This window comes from Augochlora pura, chromosome 11 (genome assembly GCF_028453695.1).
Source record: "Augochlora pura isolate Apur16 chromosome 11, APUR_v2.2.1, whole genome shotgun sequence".
Taxonomy (NCBI): Eukaryota; Metazoa; Arthropoda; class Insecta; order Hymenoptera; family Halictidae; genus Augochlora; species Augochlora pura.
The window spans coordinates 436,415-451,311 of NC_135782.1; the positions used below are offsets into that span (position 1 = coordinate 436,415).

A 14,897-nucleotide genomic window follows, 5' to 3' on the forward strand; every position below is an offset into this window, starting at 1 on the left:
AATATTCAGACACGCATTGTGTTCCATTGGTATTCCAAGCCTGAAGCATGAATTGGTCGGGAACACTATCTGTATTCCCTACTCGGTCTTATCGTACAACACATATGTATGCATGAACTTTTCAATTTCGCCTTCTCTCGCTCGTTTCTTGAAGTGCTGCTGGCCTGGAGCTCCTTCTTCGCAGAACCTTCATCAGCCTTTCTGGCCTACACGACGGCGTCGACGACCACAACAAACCAGATTAGATTACACCACTGTACCTATTAACCAATATCCCCTTACCTAATCTGTCACCGTTTTGAATAACTGTAATAATTCAGAATGGTTGATGAATCGACGAAAAAAACATTAAGTAATATCCCATTGTTACAAACGAAAGCGGGTCCTAGGGATAAGGATTTGTGGGTGCAGAGATTGAAGGAAGAATATCAAGCTTTGATTCAAGTAAATCATCATTGTAGAATATGGTGCTTTCCATATGCTTAACAATCTTCCCAATTTTTTTTTTATTATGTGTGCTATGACCTTGTTCCCAAGAGATTAATCGGTCGATAAATTAAAGTTTCTAAATTTTCAGTGTTTGTAAACTTTGTATGTATTTCAGTATGTAAAAAATAATAAAGAGTCCGACAACGATTGGTTTCGTTTAGAATCTAACAAAGAGGGTACCAGATGGTTTGGAAAATGTTGGTATATTCACAATCTTTTAAAGTACGAATTCGAGGTCGAGTTTGAGGTAAGTCGTTCTCCTGTCTTCAGTAATTAGATACACGATAATTAAGTAGTGCAATATTTGATAACAATAACGTAATTGTAGATTGCTGTTACATATCCCACAACAGCACCTGAAATCGCTTTACCCGAGCTAGATGGTAAAACAGCAAAAATGTACAGAGGTGGAAAAATATGTTTGACAGATCATTTTAAACCCTTGTGGGCACGTAATGTACCAAAATTTGGAATTGCCCATGCCATGGCTCTGGGAGTAAATGTTTTTTTTATACAATGACTACTTTTGCAAAATTATTACAGTTTTATGCTATAAATGTCTAAATGTATATTTTTAGCTGGGACCATGGATGGCTGTTGAAATTCCTGATCTTATAGAGAAAGGTGCTGTAGTACATAAGGATAAAATAGATCAAAAGCTGTAATATTATGAAAGAATATCCTAAAATATATATGTAATCGTCTTTTTTAATTGCTGATCAAGATTAACTTTTGCATTAATTTTGAAGAAATGGTGTATATAATGAATGTATTGTTCTCTTTACCAATTATAAATATTTATATTTATATATTACATAAATAACAATGCTTTGCACATTATTTGGATTCTTTATCGTCATCGATCTGAATCTTTTTAGTCTCTTTTATGATCTCGTCTAATCTGTATAGATCCTTGAGCGATACTTCGCCGGTACCTCTCTCTAGCGGTTTTGGTTGCGACGGGTCTGGCTTCCAGCCTACCAAGTAAATTATTTGATATGTCGCAGGTATAAAAGGTGTACCATCTTCTTTAATTTTTCCATATAGTTCTTTATATATTGCAGAAGCAGCAAATAGAGTGTTTTTATTTAAACGTAATTTTCGATTTCTAGTAGCGTTATTTTCAGCCATTCCTAGAAAATTATACAGGATGTCCCAATAACTTTGTTATCAATCGATATTCAAAATAGTAGACATCACAGATGAAAAGCACAACATTATTTGTAACAGAAATATTGTTTTTACATAGAGTTATTGTTCATTAGAATTTGCATATGAATAGAAGATAAATTAATACCTTTTAAATCCCACATTAATTCAAATATGTTCGGATAACCGACAACCATTTCATCTGTATCTATGGTCAGCATCGTAAACTTGGCTCTGTTTAACAAAGCTCCAATATCTCTAACTTCAGCGAATGGTGATATATGACCTGAAATCCCACCATCTCTTTCCAATTCTGCTAACTGCAAGGAACTCCTGGAAAAAGAACAACAATATATTACCACGAAATACTATTTACCCCTACATTATTCAGAGTACCTCAGTTCGTACAAAGTTTCTCCTCCAAACATAGCTGCTAAAAATACACCATCGTTCTTTAAACTTTTATAAATATTTTTGAGGCAGCCTGGAAGATTATTCACCCAATGAAGATTCAGTGAGCTTATGACTAAGTCTAGACTGTCTTCCTCCCATAAAAACTGTTCTTCATCCAAAATCTTTCTGGTTACTTTTATTCCTTCTGCGATTTCTGCTTCGTGTAGCAAACTTGAACACATATCCGTCAATATTAGTTCTTCGACAGAATCTGCAGTTATATGCTTGGATACATGACCACGACCACATCCTAAGTTAAGTGCTTTCTTAAATTTTTTCTTTATGTCAAATATTCTATCTGATAATCTGTAACCTACTTCGTCTTTGATGTAATCAAACAGTATTGCATTGGGCGCTTGTGCTGCTCGTTCTCTTTGAAGAAGCTTCGCATCCCTATCGAAAACGTACATGACACCATCGGGTGTTGGTGTGAAATTTGTTATGCTGCTAACTATATAACGAACATTGTTGATACGACTATGATTTCCAAACGTGTGGGGGAACATGCAATATTCAAGCAAAGCATACGTTCCTTTAAGCCGATGAAAATTTAACATTTTTATGTTCGTTTTCTTATGCACATGTGTATGATCTGAACATCAGTAACAATATTTGCACAAGATATGCTTCGATTATTTAATAAACTATATCTACATATTATATTCTTTTTAGGAAAAAGATGCCGGTATCCACGCACGTAAAATGTTCACGTAATAGAAATCGCATAACGTAACCTGCATTACACGCAATTCTCATAAATACGTAGTGTGTAACTAACAGATTTCATCATAAATTGTATCATAATTAATTATTCGTTTAAATCGTTCACTATTATATCATATATTATACAGTGATTAAAATGATCTCAAAAATGAAGTGGAAACGTAGGGCATGAATTTAAATAGATATGTAATACCAGAATTCTTGCAATCTCCTTCACTAAGGAAGCGCTTCTGTCGCCACCAGAGGAGCCAATCAAAACAAAGCATTTTCTGTCCTTAACTTCGACTGCTTAGCAAATTTGCACTGCCCAGAGTCGTGCTGGAGTTGGAACTGGTACAAATCCATTAACCTTAAAACCTAAGGATTTTGCAAATTAGTTGTACGTAAGAAAATAGTGGTACCATTAATTTTGCAAAGTACAATTTTTATCATAATCCGAGAATGGGATAATATTGAGATAAATTGAAAAGACTAAATAATATAGATTTAAATTAGAATTAAATATTACACAACATTTATCGTTAGCCAAGTTCCATGAACAAACTTAAAGGTCATGTACAATGCACGCTATTGATCAAAAGATCCTATAGCAAAGATGTGTTTGCACTATGAATCCGTAGCTCATTTTTAAAAAACAGAGAACGTTACACTGATTGGCCTCTGAACTGTCCATATGTAACAATATATACATATGTATATATAATATACAGTTATATACGAAGTTACACGAAACAATATTTCATTCTTATGTATCATGATAAACTTTCAAATTTCATTTCCAAATCTATTTTAATAATTTAAAACATATACATGGTTAAATAAAGCAATTCTTGTTTTGGTTTCAAATAATATTATAAAATACTTACAAGTATCGCAATGTTTAATTATTGTATAAGGCAGTACCCACTCAAATGTATACATAATGCACAAAACCAACAAGTGAAATGTACAAGAATAAACTTGTCACTAATACCCAAAAGTGTACATAATTTAATACGAATCTGTATAAAAATGGGAAAATGAATAAATCACAAATATAATTAATTACAGACAAATATAACGGATATCTTACTGTCTACGGAGAAGATTGGTAAATTACACCAGTTGAAATACAATTCCTATTCTGATAGTTTGCTACTTCAGAGTATTTCATATAACTGATTCAATGAATTGCTATCCAATAGTGTTTAACGTTATAATTAAGTACAATTATTTCAAAATTAACAAATATTATCCACAATACATATATTGTTCGTACGTATTTAGTAATACGTAAAGCTGTATCTATTTCACCTTTGTGTGGTCTGCCTTTTAACAAATTAAAATTTACAATTAATAGATGTTTTATAATTCTGCCTAAATATTAAAGGAAATGTTTTATATAAAAGTCAGTCCTAAATATTGCTAAAAAAATTTGTACAATTATGTAATCACAATATAAAGGAAAAGAAATATCATTACACATTTTAAGGTATAATAAATAATATTACACCTGGAAATGTAGGATAACTTGGAGAATTTCGTTGCATATTCGAGACAATATTTATACCACAAGAAAATCCTTCTACTAGCCGTCCATAAAAATAAGCATAAAAAATAATTACCTGCTTTCATATAAATTTGTTATCTAATTAATATTCCGCGTAATACAGCTAATAGCGAGCTAACGGTACGTAAGTAATTATATAGTTGTAATATATTTGAAATCATTATTAGCGTGATCTCGCATTTGAATGTTTTGAAATATTATTGCAATTCTTAAAATATTCGTCTTTTTTCTATAATACATTTGTAATTTTAAAACGTCGCTAATTGCCTTTAAGTATTCATCTATAAAATGTTGGAATTATAATCATCCGTTCGTCCGTCTGTCCATCCATTTATACGTTCATACGTACAAGCACGCAAGCAACCACGAATGCGCGCTTCTTTTTCATGAGTATTCAGTAAATGATAATCACAATTTCAAAATTGAGATTGCACACTCCATACAGATGCATCGCAACTACCTCGTCTTCTATTCTTTCCACCTTAATATTAAAAACGATTGGACAATTTGCAAAATAAAATTTTTTCAAACGGATCATATTACGGAAGTAATATGAAAGTTTAAAACCACGTGCGATAAAAGTGACAATGCCTTTTGTCTGGTTTTCAAAGATCCTGATGTTAGTTATTACTTTGGCTTCAAACTACTAATAGAAGTAGATAACGTGAAATGTGCCGATGTTGTAACAGACGTTGCAGTACATGTAGGAATAGGTATATCACCTATATTTGTTGTAGCGTTTGTTTCACTTTTATATCGTATGTTTGTATATTCTCGACCTAAATGAAGAGATTTCTGTAAGAAAGACATAAAACAGAAAAGATTATAGACGAGTCAAGATATTTGGATAATATATGTGTATGTAAAACTGATTTCGTATATTCACTTGTTCTGCCTGCATTCGTTGAGACACAGTTTCAATATAATGTTGCACAGCAAGGTAGACAAATTTATATTGTGCTTCAGTTTGAACCATTCCTGATCTCTGCGAACGTACTCTCTGAATCGTTTTTTGAATGTCAATTTCACAATCCAAGCCTGTTGATAAAATGTACATAAAGCATATGGAGGAGCTCGTGAAATTTCTAATGAATCTCTACTGAAAATTACCATGTCGTTTAATTTGATCAAGAATCATGTCGATAACTATAAACGTTCCCGTTCTACCAATTCCAGCACTACAATGTACAAGAATCGGTCCTATACTTTGTGCATTCTGGCTACTTGACGTAAGAGACGCGGTAATCGACTCTTGTCTTGCATTAACGTCATGAAGGAAATTTAATACACATCCAGGATCCGATGGAACTCCATGATCAGGCCATGCCTGAAAGTTAATATAGTTAACACAACTTTACCACTTTATTCTATGTGGCATAATAGAATAGCTATAATTAAGAACTTTCGTTGTAAAGATAAATACTTGAAAGTGGTAATGATAAATTCTTCTAGATTCCGCGAAACACGATTTATTCCTATGTAAACTAAATTCTCGTAGTGTATAATCCGCTGTTGAAGTACCCGACAATGCTCGTACTTCCCATTCGCTACCGTATTCTGCAATTTCGCCTTCTTCTGGCCAATAACGGGCGCATTTGTTCTACAATAGAATATATACATATCTTTCAAACACACGATTCACGTGGGGATTTCTTTAAATACTATACCTTTCCTCTTTCCATTTCTTTGGTAGTCATCACTATTACTCTGGTATTTTCTTGATATACCATATGCCAGAAGTCTGCTATCGTGTTTGGAAGACAACCTTGCGTTGCGATATAACACTTATTAAATGCACCGCCATCACCAACGGTAACGATTCCGCTGGATTGTCCATCTCCTTCGTCATTCTGCAAAGTTAGCATGCAAACAAATCTCAATACATAGTATACGCGCGTAAGCAAAGCAAATATTGAATCGTGCAGAAAAATTTACCCTAATGTAATTAGCATTGATGTAATCGGCACCAAGAACGTTTGGATCGACATCCTTTAATCGCACTCTTGTGTGATCAACTACGAAATAATCATTTTGATTTCAGTGTATATGAATAATACATGAAAATAATTAAAAAGAGTGGCCAAGTTGAGGAACGTACATGGTAAGATATTTTTGTACCGATTCTTTGCCCGGTTTTCGGGACGTAAACCTTCCTTTCTGGAAAACAAGTGACGGCACTCTAATTGTTGTAGCGACTCAAATTCTTCCCAAAAACCAGCTTTTCCTTTACCACGTCCTATTCCAGCTTCGTTACCGCCAGTGGTTCCGTTCCAGCATAACCATCCGTTCGAACAACCGTTTTCTTTATGCAATTGTCTCACTCTGCTTTCGATGCCACTAGCATTTATACGAGTGGCATTGAAAGGTTGCCTTGACAAATAGAAAATCTAAGATATATCTTATACATACATACATATGTAACGACCTATCAAGATTAACGATTCCTACCTTAAATGTACAACGCTTCCACTCGTTTCAACCATTGGATTGCGTTTATAATGTTCTATTAGATCGGTTAGACTATCAAACTTATCACCTCCTCCGACGTCATATTTATTATCCTACAAAACATATTAATTTTCAATAATTGCAAGTTTCGATAATATTTTGTAACAATAAGAAAATTATTAAAGATGATATATATGACACATAATAGAGGATGTAATTAACCTGAAATCGTATTATAACATGTGTAACACGATCGTCTGTGCGCACGGATAATACAAAGTCACCAGGTTTACTTTGGGATTCACGAACCAGAAACGATCCATTTTTACCTCGCTCCAGCATTAAACGTTCTGCTTCTTTAGCTGATAAATGGCCATGGAACCACCTTTACCCATATTTTACTATTAACACATACCATGCTATATGCGTGCATTTCAAGTAATAGTAGCAAGAAAGAATGTTTTGATGCATGACAAAACTTACTATTACAATTATCATAGAATCGATAGTATTACTTCTTTGTCTTGAATAAATACCTTTCAGTTGTTGGATCTGCGCAGTTTAAAGGATACTTCAATTCAATAATTTCCCCATTCTTCTCACGCAATTGTCCTCCGTTTTCCATATAAAATTGCACAAGTTCTGACAATGTTGCAAACTTCTCACCACCGTAAAGATCATAAAAGTCTCCTGTATTTTGTATTTTTATGTGAGTCACTTCCCCATTTCGTCTGAGGAAAAACAAAGTATCTATTATTGTAAAATTGTATATAACTTAAACTGTTGTATTGTCAACTATTACATGAGGAAACAATTTATGCAATACAAATTATGTTCTTACCTCACTGATAATGTAAAATCACCAGGATTGGATGAGCTCGGCCTTGCCAAAAATGAACTATCATAACCTCGTTCCATTAATAAACGTTCTGCTTCTAAACCCGAAATATTGGGATGAAACCATCTGTAACAAATATTATGCTATTGTCACCTTCCCACAATTGACCAAAAGAATTAATTGTAGAGCACCAATGCATTATCCTATAGAAATTATCTGTTCGACTAATAGCCTACAAACAAATCAAACCATTTATTTTTGCATAAATTTGAAAGGAACAAATGCAATAATTAAATTGTTATTCCACTTATAAGAGATAATAGGAAGCGTCGGTGTGAATTGACACATGAAAACTGTTTTATTTAAATTATTGATTACAATAATTTCGATCATCTTATGCAAATAACAATAAAAATTTAAGAGATATATGTACGAGAAAATTCATTCTACAGCAAGATAGAAATTTTGCAAAAATCAAATGATTATACACTACAAAAATGCATACAAATAATCATGTAGAATAAAGCGAGAATATTTTTGTCTGGAAATATTTGTGACGAATAAATGTATTAAGTGGTATTATTCTGTCCATGTTTGGACATTAAAAATCCATCAGCGATAAATAATCCAACAACTTAAATGCGTACCTCGCACCATCGAATTTCACTAATCCGCGACTAATATTGATTAATAAGTGGACCTGTTTAGCGAACAACCGTCAATTATGATAATTACATGTTCATTTATGCAACTATAAAAACGTGCCTCACCTGCGAGATGCCATGTCGTGAATCCAACTATGATCACTTGGATATTAATAATTCATAACGATTCATTGATATCTGCACTTATAATTCACAATTGCAATTGGTTTCAGTTTAACGCTAACTGCATATCGCCAGTATCGCCACAGTCTTTGACATATTCACTTTGCACGAAAACAAAAAAAAGTCGAAAGCTAAAACATTCTGGCATAGATTTTCAGGATCTATAGAGAGGACGCAAATGACAGAATTTCCTAAAGAACAGATCAGCTCAGTGTAGTGTGAAATTGCACCAGGAAAATAGAGTCAACTCAACAGCACCACATAGTTGGAGGGAAGAATAGTAATAACCAACATAATTTAAATAAACAAAATTTCTGGCTGTATGTAATTTCAAAAGAGAAATAGCCACATGTATGTATCTTCTTAATGGTAATTCGTTTCGCCTATCGCGTCGCCCCAGTGTCAGTGATCTGCAATCACCAGCAGTCGATAACATAGAAATGCCACCGACATTAATAAAAACAATTGATCCGAGTTAGCTTATTATTTTTGAAGCGATCTAACCATTTTCACATTCAATAATATCAAATACCTTTGAAATTTCTGAAATCTGGATAGTTGATTTATTTACATTATTTTATATAAATAGGACATCTTTTTCAGAAGTTCACAAAACGGAAAGCCGCTACTACTTCCGCGCCGCCGTTGGGTATACAATATAGTATACAATACACGAAGGATTCATTTTATGTAGAGTGTAGCCACGTTTATATTGACGCTGGTACGTCATTTCTCACACTGACGTATATTCTCTAAACGTATACGTTCTGATGAACTGATAATTAGTCCTAAATCTAATATAATTCAAGAAATACTACACTAAAGAAACTTAAATAGAAATATTCTGGAAGGAAATCGATATTTTCTTGTTGTGTATAGTATCTGTATCTGTATCTAAAGTATCATTTAAAATATCGTCTAAAATATCGTCTAAAATATCATCTAAAATATCATCTAAAATATATATATATATTTATAATTTTTAAAAATGTTTTAAAACTTAATTACATAAGTAAAGAACTTACCTGTGGGCACAGTATGAATTAGTGCTTGAGAATACTCATAGAAAGCATTTGGATGATCAATATCTTTTTCTATAATACACGAATGCTTAACTTCAAAATATGCTTTACATGCGTCAACATAACAACCATCTTCTGAAAGTTTGATTATTGAGTCCACGTCTGAAATAGTCATAAGTTTTGAAATTATTTATTACAGTAAATGAATATATTAATATTACCTAAGACAGTCAAAATGAAAAATCAATTGAAATATTAATTATTTTCTATTATATATTTTTTTATTTCTTTTTCATAATCGTTTAATATGTTGATTACCTGGTCGCGTTAGTCCACATTTAGACAGGGTGATTTTAAGACCTTGATGATCTAAATGCTTATAGGGACAACCATGGTTGTCCCTCAAACCTATATCAGCATGAAATATTTTGAAGCAAGGAGACGGCAAATAATTCGCACGTCTTCCGGCGCATCCATATAAATGACTAATATAATATTGGTATTCGTTTTCATATTCCTCTTCATCCATAATTTGTAACAGTTCATCCCTCCACAGTGATAAAGCACCGTCTAACGGCACGCCGATCCCTTTCAGAAATAACGTGTACTGTACTCTTCCACCGTTCGTTAGGTGGTGCTTCGTTCGAAGCGCTTCATGTAGTACCCTCATACACAATGGAAATGAGGTCTGTGAAAGCTAGTGAAATTTTAAAATAAATATCATTTTAATCTTGAATATGTTTCTAATTGCAAATAGATTATTTCAGTATTTACAAATATACCTCATCCAATTCCTCAACAGACACTTCGTTCCAATGTTCCTGCCACTGCTGCACCTGAATACAATCTGACAACATATTGAAGATTTCCGTTATGTTAGTCTCACCATGCATCTGTGACGCATATTCTTGAGCATACTGGAACAATAGATATTTTATAAAAAACATGCTAGATATAATTCTAAGTTCATCTAACTATGCTATTACAGCTCTAAACTTACATAAAAGTCTTGATATATAGCTTTCCTAAATTCAGGTACAATTGCCCAAAACATTTTTGTGTGTGGTACATAAGCAATACCATCTTTCAAGAATACGTGTCGCTCTCTAACTAATTTTGTTACGTTAGAAAACTTAGTTTTATACGCTGTGATGTTATGGTTGTCGTCAATATCGCTGCTCATACAATCATCGAAGAAAGACTTGTGTGGATATTGTCTAAACTGCCCTGCTTCTTCTGGACTTAACTATAATGGAAAAAAAAGGTCAATTAGCATAGAAAATTGATTTAACATTTATATGATATTTATAGTATGTTTACACTTAATGCTAACAATAGAAGTGTGAAATCCATTGAAATTCATAAAAATTTTCATATTTTTATGGTCTAACTCTGAAAGTCTCCAGGCAAATAATCTTGTTTCCTGTTTCACAAACCAACTCCTTTGCATTTGATTGAATGAGAATGCACACCTCAAGATAAAATGAGACGTAGTATCATGTCTTCTGAAACCTTTCTTTATATCATAGGCATCATTATCTTTATCGATAAGCTTTAGAAAATTATGGATATCATGCTCTTTTAGATTTTCTCGTAACATCATTGCACATTCACTATGTGCCTTGTTATAACTTTTTGCTGCTATCCTTTCTACTATTTTTAGAACTACAAAATAAAATTATATTCTTGTCGAGGTACAAATCTCCTATAAACTAATAGAAGAAATAAACAGTTACAGAATTCTTATATATTTTACATATCTTGTGTAACAAGGTTTTATTAACTATTATTAAAATCAAATTGTTTCTTTTAGTTTACCTATTAATCTATTAATACACCATAGTCGCAACTCCTCTAGCTTCATATCACCAGATGGTAGTTCATTGTACATTTGTAAATTACATGGATATGGATCATCAGATTGCTCTATCTCCATCGCGATCGGTTGATTTTTGTTGTCCGTATTCACGATGAATCCAAAATGTAAATTTGTCTAAGGGGTAGAAATAATAAACAGATTTAGGGCAAAGACATTACAACATATATATTTACCGTATGAGGTTTATGACCAATAACTATACAAAATGATGTTGTTTATACAATAAACCACTTGCGGTGGAAAGACGTGCCGGGCACGTGGAAATGCTTTTGTCATCGGAACGCCAGGGACGACCAGCATACTCGTTGTCAGACAATTGTTTCAGAAAGAAAAATGACGTGCGTGGCACGTTCACTGTTAATAAAATTCTTCACCGAGAATTTCTTGCCATCGCAAGTGGTTAAACGTTGCGCTATCTTAAGAAGAAATTGTATGCGACACCGTAATATGTAGTACTACAAGATACGAAATCTTCCCGCGTTTTGCTATCAGCCACAAACAAATCAGTACACATAAAAGCTCTCAGATGCCTGACCGTTTTTCGCGACTTTCTTCCAGATAAGTTGAAGTAGGAGAATTACGTACTCATTATGCAGCGGCAAACTTATGAAGTCTCCTCACCGCCACTTAAAGCAGATTCCGAGTAGAATACCTGACGCCTCTGGACACACTTGACACCAGCGGACAGACTGGTCTTTCACGTAAATTTCAAAAACGGTTAGGCGCCTAAGAGCTCTGCTACGCATACATATGATACCAATTGGCATTTAATATATGTATGTACTTCAAACGGCATTTTCATCGGTCACAGGTCACAGGTCCCTTTTTAAAATTAACCACAATTTTTTTACGATCTTTTTACTCTTAACAAAAGTACGTACAAAATAGAGAAGTAAAAACTACCATATGTATGTTCATATGTAGTACAATACATATGTACGCACATTGACACGTATCGTGTTGTAATCTGAAGTTGCGATGATTAATAGATATGTACATGGGTATATTCAGATTTAGATTGACGAATCCGCCGGGTAATGAACGATTCTGAGTTTTGGTATGATTGCTAGTGGTTGCTAGCATTAATGTAAGTAACATAAATGTGTGTTACATGTTGGTTTCGAATTTTTTCACTACCAATCCAAAATTAAATAAAGTTTAGAAATACGTTGTCAGTTGAAGAATGGGCCAACACGTTTCGAGGACCGATTTCGAGTGGGTTTACACGGAAGAGCCGCATGCATCTCGTCGCAAAATAATTTTGGGTATGAGCAAAATGATTATATTTGACACTTACATCGTAAATTATATTAATCTTCGTCTAGATAACAATATATACACGTATGCGTTTGTATAATGCAGTTAACTCGTATCCGAGATAAGCAACAGCAATGTATGATAACAATTCTTATTTCGTTTCAGAAAAATATCCACAAATAAAGAAATTGTTCGGATATGATCCCATGTTCAAATGGATAGTCTCAGGACTGGTTTTAATTCAATTTATATCCTTGTATTTTATAAAGGACTTAAGTTATCCAATGCTCCTTCTAGTGGCATATTGTTTTGGAGGAGTAATTAATCATTCCCTGATGTTAGGTATGTATAAGTTTCATTTAAGTTAATACAAGCATGAAGAATCTAATCAGTAGTGGTGTACCTCATGATCACTGCTAATATAATTTACTAAGGAAAGTAGTGTGTACATTTCCAAAATACGTGTCACGTAAATTAAATGTAATATCATTTTCTGTGAAAATATCTAAACTTTTTATTCTGTAATAAATTTTTAATATATCATTATATTCCAGCAATACATGAAATAGCACATAATCTTGCCTTTGGCCACTGCAGACCTATGGCAAATAGATTATTTGGGTATTTTGCAAATTTACCTATAGGACTACCAATTTCTGTTAGTTTTAAGAAGTATCATCTTATACACCACCGTGTAAGTATAGACACAGCAAGTATGCTACTTATAATGATAACTATTAATCTAATAATTAAACTAATATACGACTTATAGTATCAAGGAGATGAAGTATTAGATACTGATTTACCAACATTAGTGGAAGCCAAATTATTTTGTACAACATTTGGAAAATTCTGTTGGGTACTTCTACAGCCATTTTTTTATGCATTTAGACCACTCATTGTTTACCCATTGGTGCCCACAAATCTGGAATATATTAATTTAGTGATACAACTTACGTTTGATGGAATGATATGGTATTTATTTGGTAAGCATAGTATCTATTTTTAAATAAAAGTTTGATTAGTGTAGTAAAACTAAAGTTCACAATAAATCTTACAGGTGGAAAAGCTCTAGTATATTTACTTTCTGGATCAGCATTGGCAATGGGTCTTCATCCTGTAGCTGGTCATTTCATATCGGAACATTACATGTACAGAAAAGGCTTTGAGACGTACAGTTACTACGGTCCATTAAATTGGATAACATTTAATGTTGGTTATCATAACGAACACCATGATTTTCCGGCTGTTCCTGGTTCAAGATTACCACAGGCATATATGTTTTCATTTATTGCAAAATGTTTAATTGAAAATATTGTCTACTTAAAAAATGTTCCTTGAATTTTATATCTATTTCGGATTTGTTCCAGGTAAGAAAAATAGCTTCCGAGTTTTATGACAATTTACCACAACACAATTCGTGGACGTCGGTACTATATGATTTTGTTACGGACCCGGACATTGGTCCCTACGCAAGGATAAAAAGAAAACACAGGGGACTTCCTTCGTAAAAGTTGGAGAATTTATTCAGTTTCTAAAAACATATATTTAAATAATGAAGATTAGAATCTTTAAAGTGTACCAAATATAATGACTAATTTATTAGATTTCTTTCAGTATTACATACGAAAATCCTAAATGCATGATCTTTTCCATCAATTTCGTTGGTGGATACGATTCATTCCAAATGTGAAGGTCATTTATATTATATATTTTGTAAAGATATATTTGTTTTTTCAAAATTTTGAACAGTATATATCCAAATGATAATTTACAGAATTAATGCCTGGTACGTTCATGCAATGCTTTAACTGAAAATGAAGGAAGCTTAGTTAGCAAAGTATTCTATTTAATGATTCTTGTAAATATTTTACGTATAATAAAATAATGTATGTGACTATAGTAAACAGATTCAAAGGTAATACTATGATATTTTTGGGCAACCGCTTACAACAGAAACACAAATTCCGTGCATTTGTAAACTAGTCGTACAATAATACATTTTTTACAACCAATAATGACATTTTAATGTAATAATTTATTTAGTCACACGTCTAGACCCCTTTTTATAAGCTCGTTCTTTAATGCAGTGGTTTCTTTAGCGATTAATATTTGTTTTCCGTTGCAACCGCATATGAAACTAATATAAATTAAGAACACTCTGAAAGCATACAAATTATAATTTTTCAATATTCATGTGAAACGGACAAACATCTATTTTACATAGGTAAAATAGATTTCTTCATTGCTGATAAAGTCGTTG

General features: G+C 32.9%; 4 protein-coding genes across 15 annotated transcripts; 2 read left to right on the forward strand and 2 right to left on the reverse strand.

Moving 5' to 3' along the window:
- Positions 1-20: 20 nt before the first annotated feature.
- Ufc1 (Ubiquitin-fold modifier conjugating enzyme 1) lies at positions 21-1,209 on the forward strand. The gene is made up of 4 exons (XM_078193998.1): positions 21-444; positions 605-736; positions 818-985; positions 1,068-1,209. The coding sequence occupies exons 1-4, from the start codon at positions 322-324 to the stop codon at positions 1,152-1,154; spliced, it is 510 nt and encodes a 169-aa protein (XP_078050124.1). The 5' UTR covers positions 21-321; the 3' UTR covers positions 1,155-1,209.
- Positions 1,180-2,997, reverse strand: LOC144476774 (arginine-hydroxylase NDUFAF5, mitochondrial). 2 transcript variants are annotated; one of them, XM_078193988.1, is made up of 3 exons: positions 2,047-2,997; positions 1,787-1,971; positions 1,180-1,622 (listed from the first exon to the last, which is right to left on the reverse strand). In XM_078193988.1, the coding sequence occupies exons 1-3, from the start codon at positions 2,646-2,648 to the stop codon at positions 1,327-1,329; spliced, it is 1,083 nt and encodes a 360-aa protein (XP_078050114.1). In that variant the 5' UTR covers positions 2,649-2,997; the 3' UTR covers positions 1,180-1,326. The 2 variants fall into 2 exon arrangements, with proteins under 2 accessions (XP_078050114.1, XP_078050113.1); XM_078193987.1 differs by having other exon boundaries at positions 2,035-2,997.
- Positions 2,998-3,761: 764 nt separating this feature from the next.
- LOC144476766 (tyrosine-protein phosphatase non-receptor type 11) lies at positions 3,762-12,616 on the reverse strand. 9 transcript variants are annotated; one of them, XR_013495078.1, is made up of 14 exons: positions 9,009-9,468; positions 8,420-8,886; positions 7,653-7,775; positions 7,348-7,542; positions 7,034-7,196; positions 6,812-6,924; positions 6,462-6,733; positions 6,299-6,378; positions 6,031-6,213; positions 5,787-5,963; positions 5,474-5,690; positions 5,250-5,401; positions 3,887-5,158; positions 3,762-3,815 (listed from the first exon to the last, which is right to left on the reverse strand). XR_013495078.1 is itself a non-coding variant. In XM_078193966.1 (13 exons), the coding sequence occupies exons 2-13, from the start codon at positions 8,431-8,433 to the stop codon at positions 4,991-4,993; spliced, it is 1,857 nt and encodes a 618-aa protein (XP_078050092.1). In that variant the 5' UTR covers positions 8,434-8,886; positions 9,009-9,468; the 3' UTR covers positions 3,762-4,990. The 9 variants fall into 9 exon arrangements, 2 of the variants coding, with proteins under 2 accessions (XP_078050092.1, XP_078050093.1); XM_078193966.1 differs by having other exon boundaries at positions 3,762-5,158; XM_078193967.1 differs by lacking the exons at positions 8,420-8,886; positions 9,009-9,468 and adding an exon at positions 8,297-8,385 and having other exon boundaries at positions 3,762-5,158.
- Positions 12,079-14,739, forward strand: Ifc (delta4-sphingolipid-FADS-like protein ifc). 3 transcript variants are annotated; one of them, XM_078193993.1, is made up of 8 exons: positions 12,079-12,094; positions 12,389-12,464; positions 12,554-12,642; positions 12,800-12,976; positions 13,189-13,328; positions 13,407-13,620; positions 13,695-13,906; positions 14,005-14,739. In XM_078193993.1, exons 3-8 carry the CDS (start codon positions 12,561-12,563, stop codon positions 14,143-14,145), a joined length of 966 nt encoding a protein of 321 aa, XP_078050119.1. In that variant the 5' UTR covers positions 12,079-12,094; positions 12,389-12,464; positions 12,554-12,560; the 3' UTR covers positions 14,146-14,739. The 3 variants fall into 3 exon arrangements, with proteins under 3 accessions (XP_078050119.1, XP_078050116.1, XP_078050115.1); XM_078193990.1 differs by lacking the exon at positions 12,079-12,094 and having other exon boundaries at positions 12,315-12,464; positions 12,540-12,642; XM_078193989.1 differs by lacking the exon at positions 12,079-12,094 and having other exon boundaries at positions 12,315-12,464; positions 12,535-12,642; positions 14,005-14,738.
- The last annotated feature ends 158 nt before the right edge of the window (positions 14,740-14,897 follow it).

Coding starts and splice junctions, on each gene's coding strand:
- Ifc (XM_078193993.1), top strand. CDS start 12,561: ATGGGCCAACACGTTTCGAGGACCGATTTCGAGTGGGTTTACACGGAA. Junction 13,329..13,406: donor ATCATCTTATACACCACCGT/GTAAGTATAGAC, acceptor TACGACTTATAG/TATCAAGGAGATGAAGTATT. Junction 13,621..13,694: donor AATGATATGGTATTTATTTG/GTAAGCATAGTA, acceptor TAAATCTTACAG/GTGGAAAAGCTCTAGTATAT.
- LOC144476774 (XM_078193987.1), bottom strand. CDS start 2,648: ATGTTAAATTTTCATCGGCTTAAAGGAACGTATGCTTTGCTTGAATAT. Junction 1,972..2,034: donor GAAACTTTGTACGAACTGAG/GTACTCTGAATA, acceptor TTCTTTTTCCAG/GAGTTCCTTGCAGTTAGCAG. Junction 1,623..1,786: donor ATTAATGTGGGATTTAAAAG/GTATTAATTTAT, acceptor ATAATTTTCTAG/GAATGGCTGAAAATAACGCT.
- Ufc1 (XM_078193998.1), top strand. CDS start 322: ATGGTTGATGAATCGACGAAAAAAACATTAAGTAATATCCCATTGTTA. Junction 445..604: donor AATATCAAGCTTTGATTCAA/GTAAATCATCAT, acceptor TATGTATTTCAG/TATGTAAAAAATAATAAAGA. Junction 737..817: donor AATTCGAGGTCGAGTTTGAG/GTAAGTCGTTCT, acceptor ACGTAATTGTAG/ATTGCTGTTACATATCCCAC.
- LOC144476766 (XM_078193966.1), bottom strand. Junction 7,543..7,652: donor GATTTTACATTATCAGTGAG/GTAAGAACATAA, acceptor GTTTTTCCTCAG/ACGAAATGGGGAAGTGACTC. Junction 6,214..6,298: donor TCAATGCTAATTACATTAGG/GTAAATTTTTCT, acceptor CTAACTTTGCAG/AATGACGAAGGAGATGGACA.